The 13,003-nt window shown below is 39.4% G+C and overlaps 1 protein-coding gene across 10 annotated transcripts in view; it reads left to right on the top strand.

The window, feature by feature from the left end:
• Window positions 1-10,406: 10,406 nt before the first annotated feature.
• Window positions 10,407-13,003, top strand: part of usp25 (ubiquitin specific peptidase 25) — a 51,199-nt gene continuing 48,602 nt past the window's right edge. For all 10 annotated transcript variants that reach the window (XM_031310841.2, XM_031310835.2, XM_031310833.2 and 7 more), the window contains exon 1: window positions 10,407-10,670. In XM_031310841.2, coding sequence (XP_031166701.1) covers window positions 10,629-10,670 — 42 coding nt within the window. In that variant the 5' untranslated portion in view covers window positions 10,407-10,628. The remainder of the gene's footprint in view (window positions 10,671-13,003) is intronic.

Raw genomic sequence — 13,003 nt, 5'->3', positions numbered from 1 at the left:
TGGTGGACCAGAAGGGGAGGGCCTTTGCCTCTCTATAGGCTTGGTGTGCTGAGAGTCTGCAGAAAGGGGGGGAACAATAAGTCAAAGTGAAAAGACTACTTAGGCTGTGTTTACACTTGGTGTCTTTTTGGACAAGAAAAAGTTGACTAGGGTGATTTTGTAGCGGAAAAAAAAAGAAGCTGGCAGCATTTTTACCAAAAAGCAGCAGAGAGCTTTTGTTGCTATAACAACAGCTACTGCTACAGTATCCTAGCTAGAGCGCTATGTGGAGCGGTGCTAACGTTAGATAAAACAAAGCGGTGGAGCGAGCTAGAGAAAGAACAGAGAGAGAGAGTGGTGCTGCTAACGTTACATAAAACAAAGTGAGTTCCCTGTACAGGGAGCACCCGGTTATTCCATATAACTCACTGTGCTCAGACTCCATGTATTTTTGTTGTTATGGAAACGACAGGTCTGGCTACTCCGCTTGTCATTTGGTCGGCTGCCAAAAAAGCACTTTTTTTTTTTTTTTTTTTTTTTTCAGAAAAGTTGCATTTTTTTCAACTTCAAAAAGATGTTCTGAGCTGCAAAAAAAGAAGTCAGAGGTGGCGTTTAAAAAAGTGCTCAGGACTTTTTTTGAAAACACGGTTTACTCTAATGTAAAACATACGCTGGCCGCTTAAAAAAAGATGCTAAGTGTGAACATAGCCTTACTTAACTTAACCTGTGACCCCATTAGATGTAAAGTACAAGAGTAAAGTGCAAGAATTTACAGTGTTTTTTAAATTAATTGCTCAGATCAATAAGAGCTATTTTGTAAAGCTTCCATATTGGTGGCCATGTGCAGGCATGTACAGTAAACAGACCCAATGTAATATTCACGATGAGAGAGAGTCCCTGTGGTCCACAGTGCCGCCTGTCAGCTTGAGGGATCTTGGCTGACACTGGAAGAACATGGATGATATTTGCCATGTCAGATAAGCACAAGGGTAAATGTTTTACAAACTGGCTGGGGAGAACTAGCAATGTCAGTCTCCCGTCTCCTTGTCTTCTACCTTTGCAGCCCTCCTCAGAACTGGAAGCATTCTCTTGGTAAGTCTTTGCGGGATCAGCCCTATGTTCCCACAGCCCTATGTTCCCACAGCCCTATGTTCCCACAGCCCAATGGTCCCACAGCCCAATGGTCCCACAGCCCTATGTTCCCACATTTCTAAGAATTTTTTTTCACTGAAAATTAGGCCCTAAGTTCGCACAGCCCTTTGTTCCCACAGCCTTATGTTCCCACATTTCTAATGTTTTTCTTAAAAGTAGGCCCTATGTTAGGGTTACATTCCATCTGTAGTTCATTGCTACTGGATAATAGGTTGGGTGTAATTGGCTACCAAATTGGGAGAAAGGGGGATAAAATCTAATACAAATTTATAGAAAAGGAAATGTGGGAACATAGGGCCTAATTTTAAAAAGAAATCTTAGAAATGTGGGAACATAGGGCTGTGGGAACCATCTTTGCATAAAGGTTATTGCTCATGCATCTGAAGGTTTTGATTCCTGAAGACAGAAGAAAATCCCCTCTGGGTCAGTCTTCACCCTGACAATAACTTTGGACCTACAGAAAGCAACGATAACAGCCATCTCTCACCAAATTCAAACTCTCAAACATCTTAATCAGGAAATGTATTTACCACTAATTTCCTGTATGGCTCATCACAAAGGCTGACACTGCAGTTGATCTGCAGGGTCATGAACTTTCCAAGTAAACATTTCTCAAAATCCCCGGTAGAATGACAAAGGGCACTTCAGTGTCCACCAGTCTGGCTAAGAGCAGCTTGGGATGTGAACTTTGCGCTGCAGGGGCTTAGGGCCATTTAGAACCAAGCATGCCAAATTGAACTCTTTTGAGTTTGTGCTCTGATGTTCCAAATCATACAGAAAAAAAATAATAATCAAGCTGCATCTGGCATTCACAGGGGATTTTGCTACATCTCAAAAAGATTGTAAAGAGCACTTACCAAATTTGAGCCATCACATTGTAAGATAAAGTATGAGGAGGGAACATAAATATGTTTTATTATATGTTGTAATGCTAAAGCAGTATAAAAGCTCCAAATCATAATCACAGTCTTTGTCATCTAACTGTTGGCATTGCTCACATTTGGTTTGGTGACTGAGTTTTTAGCCATGCTAGCAGTGTGGCTCTATGGAGATTGATCCACTACTTTGGCCCAGACTAAAATATCTCGACCTATTGTATGGATTGCCATGAAATTTGGCAATGATCTAATGATGATGTTTCCCTCAGAATGACAACTTTAACTCTAGCACCATCATCAGGTCAAAATTTCAATTTCTCCTCTGGTTTATGACCAAAAACTGCTAAACAAACTTACACTCCCATCAGCCTCAGCTCTACTTTGTGTTTATTGCGCTAATTAGCTAATGTTAGCTAAACATGTTAAACATGCTAAACTAAGATGACAAACATGCTTAATATTTTACCTGCTAAACATCAGCATGTTAGCATTGTCATAATGGGAGCATATTGCCATGCTTTTGTTAGCATTTAGCTAATAGCACCACTGTATAGCCTCACAGAGCCAATAGCGTGGCTCTAGACTGAGAAGAAATGAGATGTCTATGGATTTTACTCTTGAAATGATTTTATGTGATTTTGTTTTACAACATTTCAAAGGATGCATGATCTACAATTGAGTGACTATAGATTACATTAAGCATTGATTTCAACTTTATTTGTACTCAGCAAAGGTGAGTATAAAAAAAACATGATACAAAACAGGTAAGGTAAGGATCATGGAACTGTGTTCTCCCTTTATCTTCAACACTGGTCATTTTCTTCAATTTAAATGGACAGATTCAGGTTTGGGGCATTAACTTGGCTTTTTATTTATTTTTTAAAATCATAATAAATATGAAATGTAGTATATTACCGAAGGAGACTGACTAGTGGAAATGGCCAATGTCTGCCATAATAAGAATAAGAAACCTAGAAAATGGCTGAAATCCTGACAAATAAAGATCTTGTCAGGATGCCCTACATCCAGCCACGGCAGGGCTTAACTACTTCATCCTTTACACTGTCATAAAATCAATGCTCATATTGCACTCTGAGGAGAAAAAACAACCAAGGAAAAGCACACAATCAGTGTTGTTCATAATGAAATGAACTTTGTATGATTACTGCCATGATTGCTTCCAACACACCACATTGATATGTGTTCACTGCCCATAACCCCACGCTGTGCTGTGATGCCTCTCTCAGGTATACGCTGCGTTCATATCTTCTGTATCACATATTAACATCTATGATAGACGTCCGTGTCTGCATTTGATATTAAATATGAGGATCAGCTGCAAAAATCTCTGCGTGGCACTGTAATTTCCCTCGACTGCAAAACACACACTGAGGCTTATCTCGCTTATATGAAGACCAAGACCTCATATATGGTCCCATGCTTTAGTCTGGAGGAAGAAGAAGAAAAAAGGCTTCCAGATGACATATCAGTTTTTATAATAATAATTCATTTTATTTATTTAGCGCTTTACATGGTACTCAAAGACACTTTACAGTAAAACCAGCATATATAGCACATTAAAAACAGATGAGCAATAAAACCAACACATAAAACAAGCATATTAAAAGCAATTAAAAACAATAAAACCAGTAACAATCAGGTGAGAAATGTAAGACTATTGTATGTGGAAAGCTAATCTGAAGGTGTCTTTTGATTATTATTATTATTATTATTATTATTATTATTATTATTATTTATAGATTTGACTGGGTTTTTTTTCAGGAAAGCAATTTGCTGGTTCTAGTCCATGTGTATCTACTTAATGTTGTAGTTTCCTATGCATGAACAAATCCTTATATTAGAGAGTATGACATTGAAATGATGTGTAATTGGATAACCAGTATTACGATTTACCAATTAAGCAGTTGCCCTCTCTGTGCCTTTAAATTGGGGAAAGATAATGGGTTTCAGTATGCTTGGTACAAAACTGCCTGTTTCAAGAAGAGATCCTAACAATTATATCAAATTTCGTAATGACCGTGCCAACTCATTTTGAACGTAAAGCCTTTATGTGATAGACTACACTCGTAAAAATGATCACAACCCAATTCCTTATACTGACCAGCACAATGGTCTGCTGCTCCAGAGCGGGTGGATGATAATGGACGCTGCTTTGTCAGCCAGATTCAGAGACACATAATTGCCGCAAGGCCTTAGTTAATAAAAAAAAGAAAAGACAAATCGCTTTAGTCACAATAACTCTACAGTATCCATCTGCAGCCTTGGAGCCCGGGGCTGTCTCTAACAGGACAGTGAGTGAAACCTGCTCATTCTTTTTTCAGGATCCCAGGAATGCTGACACCAAAATAAAGTACAACAACTCATAGTTAAAGCTATAGTGCGTAATTTCTGCCGCACCCATGAGGAAGTCTAAGTACTAGTACTAGTGCTAGTCTAATGACAACAAAACTGTCGGCACGTCCACACGATACATGCCTTCCTTGACTGCGCTCTGCCCCACCCCCACTCCACGCAGTTGCTAGTAACCAAGGAGGACACGGAGGATTAAAAAAACATGATGGACTCTTCAGAAGAGGTCATTATCTTCACTCGAGTTTCTGCGCACAATCTTCTGTACATAGCCATACTGAGAAATACAGAGAAGAGGCGCCTGGGCAGCTCACCTGGTAGAGCGCGTGCCCATATACAGAGGTTTACTTGTCGACACAGCGGCCGTGGGTTCGACTATACATACACATTATTACATTTGCATATACATTATACAAATATAAAAATTAGGGGCGCCTGGGTAGCTCACCTTATAGAGTGTGCGCCCTGTGTACAGAGGCTCAGTCCTCGCCGCAGTGGGTTCAATTCCGACCTGTGGCCCTTTGCTACATGTCATTCCCCCTCTCTCTCTCCTTTCATGTCTTAGGCTGTCCTACAGACCTTTTTCACAGCAGACATGTTGACATGCCATAGTAGGAAAAGCACAGGTGTATTCAAAACCATTACTGATGGCTGCATTCCACTTAGGAGAGGCCCTGGTATTGTGCATACTGACTCACTGAAATATCTTACTGGGACACTAGATGGAATTGAGCCATCGTTAAGGTTATCAATTTCAGCTGTGCTTTTCCTACTATGACAAGTCAAAATGTCTGCTGTGAAAAAGGTCCATTGATAAAGGCCTAAAATGCCCAAAATATATTCTTAAAAAAAAATGGATTATATATATACAGAGAGAGTTGTGTGGAGTTGATAGGCCTAATTAGCTTTGTAGCAACTCATTTGGCTTGAATATAACGGACATCCATTAATATCAAAAAGTTACACACTAAAGCTTTAAAGCACACACAGTACATCGTCATTAAATTATTAATGCACTAGAAAAAATCCTCTGCTCCCATGATACAGATAGGTTTTCCCACAGGGTAGGTAGATGTCCTGGACCCCACGAGCACATCCACTCACACACACGAATGCAGAAGTGCCGTTCACCCTGTCACGAGTTGATGATCCACTGAAACGATTTTGGAAACATTATTTTAAGTTAAAAAAAGTTCTCTAGTGTTGCTTTAAGCGTGTGTGGTAAGCCATGCAGTCCAGTTTGACATCAGTATGTCATTAGGCTTCTGTGAACTCATTAATAGGGAAGAGAATTGACAGGTCCAGTTACTAATACTAATAATAACTGCACTGTGCATAGCATGAGTACAAAGCCTGTGATGCATGTCACTATGCAAACTCTCACCAGTTTTAAATATTCTAAATAATTACAAATAAATTCTTAGATTAAAAAAAGATAGATAATTATAATAAGCCTTCTCCTGTAGCCTTGGATAGAGATATGGATCTTAGGCCACCTTTTTTTTTTTTTCGTTCACCTGGCCGTCACTATAGACCGTGTAATAGCTCCATTATTGATTTAGTTGAAATGTTGGCTTCACTCTTACAGTTGTGGTTCCTTGGCGTTGTCATCTCTCCACGATGCCCTGCTCTAAACTGCCTTGTATCCTCCTCTCTTCTTTTCCCTTCAATAGCACCAGCAGACGCTACTAAACCAGCTGAGGGAGGTCACGGGCACCACAGATGTTCAGCTGCTTCAGCAGGCCCTGCAGGTACACTGTGAAACACACGCAAGTGCGTGTCACTATCTTTGTGGGGACCCGTCATTGACAAAATGCATTCCCTAGCCCCTTACCCTAACCTTAACCATCACAACTAAATGCCTAACCTTAACCCTTACCCTCACCCTAACCATAACCTAATTCTAACCCTAATCCTAAAACCAAGTCTTAACCCTCAAACAGACCTTTAAAGTTGTGGGGTCCAGCATTTTGGCCCCACAAAGCTGTCCGGACCCCACAAGTATACTGTATTCCTGGTTTTTGGACTCCACGAATATAGTTAAACAAGAACACACACACACACACACACACACACACACACGCATACACACACGCACACACACACACACACACACACACACACACACACACACACACACACACACACACACACACACACACACACACACACACAAACATCCACTGCAGATACATTCATGTTGGACCTGTATGTTAAGAAATGAGACCTTTAATTTATCTGTTGTATCTAATCTATATAATAGTAGATTAGATTAGATTAGATAGACTTTATTGATCCCAAATTGGGACAGTTCAGTGCTACAGCAGCAACATACAGAATACACAAGACATAATAAAAAGGATAGAATACAAGAACAACTATTCAAAAATAGAGATTAAAAAATACAAAGGAAAGAATGACAAACATATATACAAGTGGCAAATAAAAATGTACAGCCTACTTAAATAGTATTTATAAAGATGTAAGTAAAACCTATGTTTGTGCAAGTTGCACTTAGTGCAGTACCGTGGTGTATATGAGTCTTATCTAACACTCAGTAGTTGTATTGGCTGTGGTAGGAATGAGTTCTTGCAGCGGTTCAGTGCGACACCGAAGCTGTCGGAGCCTCTCGGAGAAAGTGCTTTATTTTCCGAATTTTATTATCATTGATTTTTCTAATTTTACATCAAAGTACAGTTGTGTGTGGTGGATTAGTGAATGAGACAGAGAGCGTGGGGGGATTTTACATGTCCTGGTGTAGTGAAGCTATTATCACACAGAACTGGGGCTGACTTTCCGGATCTGTTTTGATTTTCAACAAACAAGTCTTTATATATCCGCTTGTCAGCCACGGATCCATTCAGACTGCAGCAGCTCCTGTTTGACTTTGCCAATTGACTCATCAACTTATTTTCTGATTGGTTTCCTGACAGCTTCCCAGATCCTCTGACAGATAGCTCTACTTCCTGCCTTGAGGTCAAACCGTGTTGAAGAGGTGTTCTGGAAACCTTCACACACTCGGCTGGTCAGTCAATATTTCAGCACGCTGCACACAGAAAGTATAAAATATTGATTAAGGTGCAGTGCTGAAAAAATTGGAAACAGACTTTATGATTTATAATGCCACTTGATTTACCAAGTGGAATCATTTGTGATTCATTTCCCTTTTCCTGCTGCTATTGTGGGTTGTGACATCATGCAAGCTGCCGCTCCAAAGGAGGATGTTTCCATCTGCTGGAGGAAGGCTGAACGACAGCGCAACATTAAACAGCAAACGTGTACTGAATAAAAAAGAAAGAAAAAGAAAAAACCATATCTACTATATGTTTGTGCATATGCAGTCAAATGGCACTGAGCATGCTTCTGATATCCATTATTCTTGTAATGAAGTTGCAAAATATATATCCTAATAATCCTCCTCCATGACGTCTGCATTGTTGCTAAATCCTTTCCCCACTAAAACCACAAAGTTCTGACTATTCCCATTAATATTTATATGTGCTAGTTAGATGACACAGTTCATGTTAACAAAGCACGCTGACTGCTTCAGTTATAACTATTACAACAATGCTATTCCTGAACATCTAAAGGATGACCCAGTTCTGTGTTCTCCTCCATCTTGCACTGAATTCATCACAGCTGACACATTTGAATGCCCCGTGTTTGGATGTAGGTGTTAGTCTCTCTGTCTGAATGATTAGGGCAGGTATTGGACAACTGACTGTAGAATATATCCATTATATTCAGTGTTGATATTCAAACACAAGTGGGCCGAAATGTGATGACGTTAAAGGCACAGTGCACCCCAAAATTAAATTTTCTCTCTAACTAGTGCAACTTATCAATCTAGATTGTTTAGTTGTGAGTTGCCCAGCGTTGGAGATATTAGCTGTAGAGATGTCTGCCTTGTCTCAAATATAATGGAACTAGAAGGCACTCTGCTTGTGGTGCTCAAACACCATAAAAAATACATTTAAAAAAAAAAAAACCACCTCAACAGCAATGTGTCTTTTCAGAAATCATGACCTGGTTACTCAAGATGATCCACCAACAGTGGGAAGCTCACACCAAAACACTCTAGATTGATAAAAAAAATTAAAAAAACGTAAGCGGGTTCAATATCAGCGATGTGGAGATTCTACAAGTTTGTGCTGTTGTTATAGCAGCTCCCAGAGGCCAAATGATAGTTCTTGACTTAAAAGAGCTGAAGAGGTAACAGTTCGATTTGTGTTCATTTTATTTTATCATTACTATTATTTTTGATTGGTACAGAGCACTGTTGTCACTTTATCAAGTTAAAGGTGCAGTAGGTAAGCCTTATAAAACTAACTTTCTGTCATATTTGCTGAAACTGACCCTATGTTACAGTAGAACTACATGAAGCAGGTCATTTTAAATAAAATCCAGCTCCTCTGGCTCCACCTACAGCCTGTAGTGTGATTTGCAAAAATCCACCGCTTCCTGTTCAGATGCACCAATCAGGGCCAGAGGGGGGGTGTCTAACTGCGTGTCAATCACTGCTCATGCTGCTCAGGGGTGGTGCTAAATCCTGGATCTTCACAATCCTACCTACAGCACCTTTAAGTCCTACTGTGTGCTGCTGATTGTTTATGTGTGTGTGTGTGTGTGTGTGTGTGTGTGTGTGTGCGTGCGTGCGTGCGTGCGTGCGTGTGTGTGTACGTACAAACAAAAGCAGGCTGACCCACTCATCACTCACTGTAAACCACATCTACCTTCGGGTATAAATAAATTTACCTTGACTCTACTGAGTGGCACATGCTATTGGGTTGTGCAGTAGGCTATAAAAGCCTTTATCTAGCTCAAGCAAAACTATATTGAACAAACAACACAAAATAAAAGATAATAGCAACAGAGAGTCAATGTCAGTGGGGGACGACTGTGTCGTCTACAGACCTGTTGGCTTTGTAGGCGAACTGCACATGGTCCAGGAGTGGAGTATTCTCCTGATTACTAGTGTCTATCATGATAACTCCCTGCGTGAAATCTATTTGAACGTTTGGTGTATATTTATATTATTATGGTGTTGAATTATTGAGTTAATCTACATCTCCCAAAGCAGGCAATTTGAGTATTTGTTTTAATTCTTTACATACTATTTATCTTCATAATGTTATTGCATCATTCGCACTGCAGTTAGACTTTGCTTATTGAATAGTTTTACTTATTGATCACTTTGCTTCTACTGCGTTAAAACCATTGTGTAATACCCATTTTTAAGGCTCTATTGCAGAAATTCTTCTTCCAGAATGTCAATTCACAGGAAAGTGTAATCCCACAAACAAAATACCAAGTACACCATGAGGATTTGGTGCAAAAGAAGAATAACAATGAACACTGCCTGCAGAGCCTACACCGAACCAGCTGGAGGTAGTTCATGAAGGACCTATGCTCCCCAAAGAGCCAAATGCAGATGTTAAATGCAGAGCCTACATACTTTAGCAAACGACTGTAAGGTTATGGTAAATATTGAGCAACACACCTTTCACAGCTTTCTTGTCTGTAGAATTTATACTGTATGTATAGCCTATAGCCTTGTTCAGTGTCCCTTTCGAATATTAGGACTTTATCTGTGCACTTATGGCTATATAAATAGGTATATGTGACCTAAAATTGATTGAATGTGTTTGATTCTCAATGTTTCCATTGCACTCATATACCAAAACAGCATTCATCCATAACTGGAACTGGATTGAGCTTTGTAATATCTTCCTAACGTTTTTTATTTATTTTTATTTAATTATTATTATTTTTTTTTACAAAAATGTGATTATTAATAATAATAATATAGGTTCAACATTTGCAAGTGTAATCCCTTTTGTAGTAACCTACCTATTCGTATTAGGCTATTTTACTCTTGTGAACGTAAACATGTCTAGGATAGTTCTTAGGTTAATAAGGTAATAGTGCTTATTTGCGTCCATGATTATATGGCCCACACAAAAGAAAACACAAATAACTGGCCAACGTTTATTTTCTAAAACTCTGATCCATGACGTAAATGCAGTTTAGACAGACATGAGTAATCGATCTCAGAACTCAGGCAAGGCAGAGCAATGTTTTCATGCCTGCTGACGACCTGCGCTAGTCACTCTGCCATGGCGCCCGTTATGTCACTGATTGAGGAGGGGACATCATAACATCGTGTTTTAAATCGCTTTTAGTGAAAGATAGCCTGTGCGTTTCGCTACTCCCGGTTTGAATTTAATTACATTTATCTCTGAACCCGCCATGACCGTGGAGCAGAATGTCCTCCAGCAGCATTCTCAAAAGGTAAGCTTACAAAGCTAACTTTGTGGCAAGCTAACTTTAGCCTAATGGTATAGCTAGCGTTAGCTAGCTACTTACTTTTAACGCTCAAAGTACCCGCAGAGATAGCGAAGCAGTTTCCTGGCTAGTTAGGTTAACATTAAATAGTCCTTTTATTCGGGTTACGGACTGTTGCTAAGGAACAGTGTGTAAATCGCGAGTAAATTTTAGTAAAGTTAGGCCTAACGTTATCCTATCGTAACGCGTTATCCAACATGTAGCTAGCAGCTAGCCAACGTTAGCTAACGTTACAGTGAAGTTAAACCTTAGAGTTGCTTGTTGGGTCACTTTAACGTTAACTATAGCTTAAAAGTCCATACGCGTTTATGTGGACGATACCTTTTTTGTAACATTAGCATGCTGGGCTAATTATGTCGTCAATTGAAATGAACAAGGCCGAGCGACAGTGAAAGATTTAACGTCATGTTAGTGTCAACTTCGTAACGTTAGTATTTAGAGAATTATCTTTTATTTTCACGGGACGTTTTGCTAAAACCTTTCCACCAACGATACTGTTTAGTATGGATAAGTGGATACTCTGTGTTTGGGTGTGTGCAAATGTTTCCTAGGTTACGCATCCCATATCTGGTATCTTTGTTTACAAAGCATGACCAGCGGCGAAGGTGCAAACAGTCTTGATGCTTGGCAGGGATTGAGTAGACCGATAGCAAGCCAAGTGTATAATGATTCATAACTGAGAAGGCAGATTATTATGTTACATTTGATCATACCTCTCAGTTTACTAAAGTGCATTTAGGGTCGATTGCGTTGCTTAGGCTTTTAGTTTTAAAAGGATTTAACCTCTGCGACCACCATGCCCAGCGTTGCATAGATAGATAGATAGATAGATAGATAGATAGATAGATACTTTATTGATCCCCAATGGGAAATTCAAGGAGCTCTGGTTAGTTATGCAACCACTTGACTGATGTTGCTAAAACTTAGGTTAGACGTTTACTCTGCTTACGTTAGTCCAAATGTAAATAAATAATAATAAGAGTGATGTAATCATATATGATGGGTCTGAAGCACAGGCTAAAATAAATACTTAACCTTTCCGTTGATGACTCAAACTTAAAAGTAGCTGTGTAACACACACCTTATTATGCAGTCTGACCTTTTCAGGGGCTGGAATGAAATTATGATTAAAAACAATGTCAGCTAAGGCAGGCTAAACATTGTCTTATACTGGATTGAGCCATTATAGTACAATACATAAGTATACTACTTTTTTCTATGCTTTTATACTAAATCCTTTTTTTATATAATAGTCTACATACAAAGCTGTCCAGGTCGGATTTGTTTTCACAATGCGTGAGCGTGTGGTGGAATTTAGTTATAGTCATTACAGTTGTACTCTCATCATAATCAGAGCCGGGTGTGGTGCAGGTTTTCATGTAGTGGCCTGTACTGTGTGTGTGTGTGCGCCTGTGTGTGTGTGTGCGCACGCGCAGACAGACATATCTGAGTAACTGCTCTTGCGGTTGACTTGGCCCAAATCTGTCACAGGTGTTACTTTCCTCACACTTCAGTGACCCTGCCACCCTCCGTGCCAACACACTGGCATCCACCAGTCTCTGACAGTGACCAAAACACAGTGTCATCTTGATGTTTACTTGTCTCCAGTGATTGAAACATGGTCAAATGTAAAGCTTTTATAAGTGCACGAGTTCAAAATGTAGTTTGTGTGAGTATAACATTTAAATCTGCTGCGTCACGTTTAAAGTGTCAGAGCTAGGGATGTAACGGTTTGAAAATGTAACCTCGCGGTTATAGTGACCAAAATGATCACGGTTTTCGGTATTATCGCGGTATTTTTAAAAGTGTGCTCAACATGTTCAGAAAGCACTGATAGGCCTACACAAGCTGAAATAGTTTCAAAAAGTGTAACAGTGTTTATTATATTACAAAAATATAGGCAATAGGCTTGTACAAATGATTGAAAACTGGCTACTGAAACACCGGCCCGCTGTAGGGGGTCCGGTAAGAACTTGAACCAGACATGTCTGATTTACAACTCCAACATGAAGTTAACTATGACGTTGTATTTGTCGTTACATGTGAAGTCGGATGTGGTTCTGAAATATAAGCAAATAATAATGCACATTAATAAGCATCTGACTTACTATGAACATTATTTACCAAAACTAAATGTTATAGCCACCAGCATATAACAAGAAACAATACTAAGAATTACATTATTTCTCTGTTATAATTAACATAAATGTAACATATTGCTCAGAAACACAAACTGAGAATAAGCCACATCTATTACAGCACACATATCCATAACGGAG

This window comes from Sander lucioperca, chromosome 13 (assembly GCF_008315115.2).
Source record: "Sander lucioperca isolate FBNREF2018 chromosome 13, SLUC_FBN_1.2, whole genome shotgun sequence".
In the NCBI taxonomy this organism is placed as follows: domain Eukaryota; kingdom Metazoa; phylum Chordata; class Actinopteri; order Perciformes; family Percidae; genus Sander; species Sander lucioperca.
Note: the sequence above shows the minus strand (reverse complement) of the source record. Positions and strands in the feature narration are given on the sequence as shown.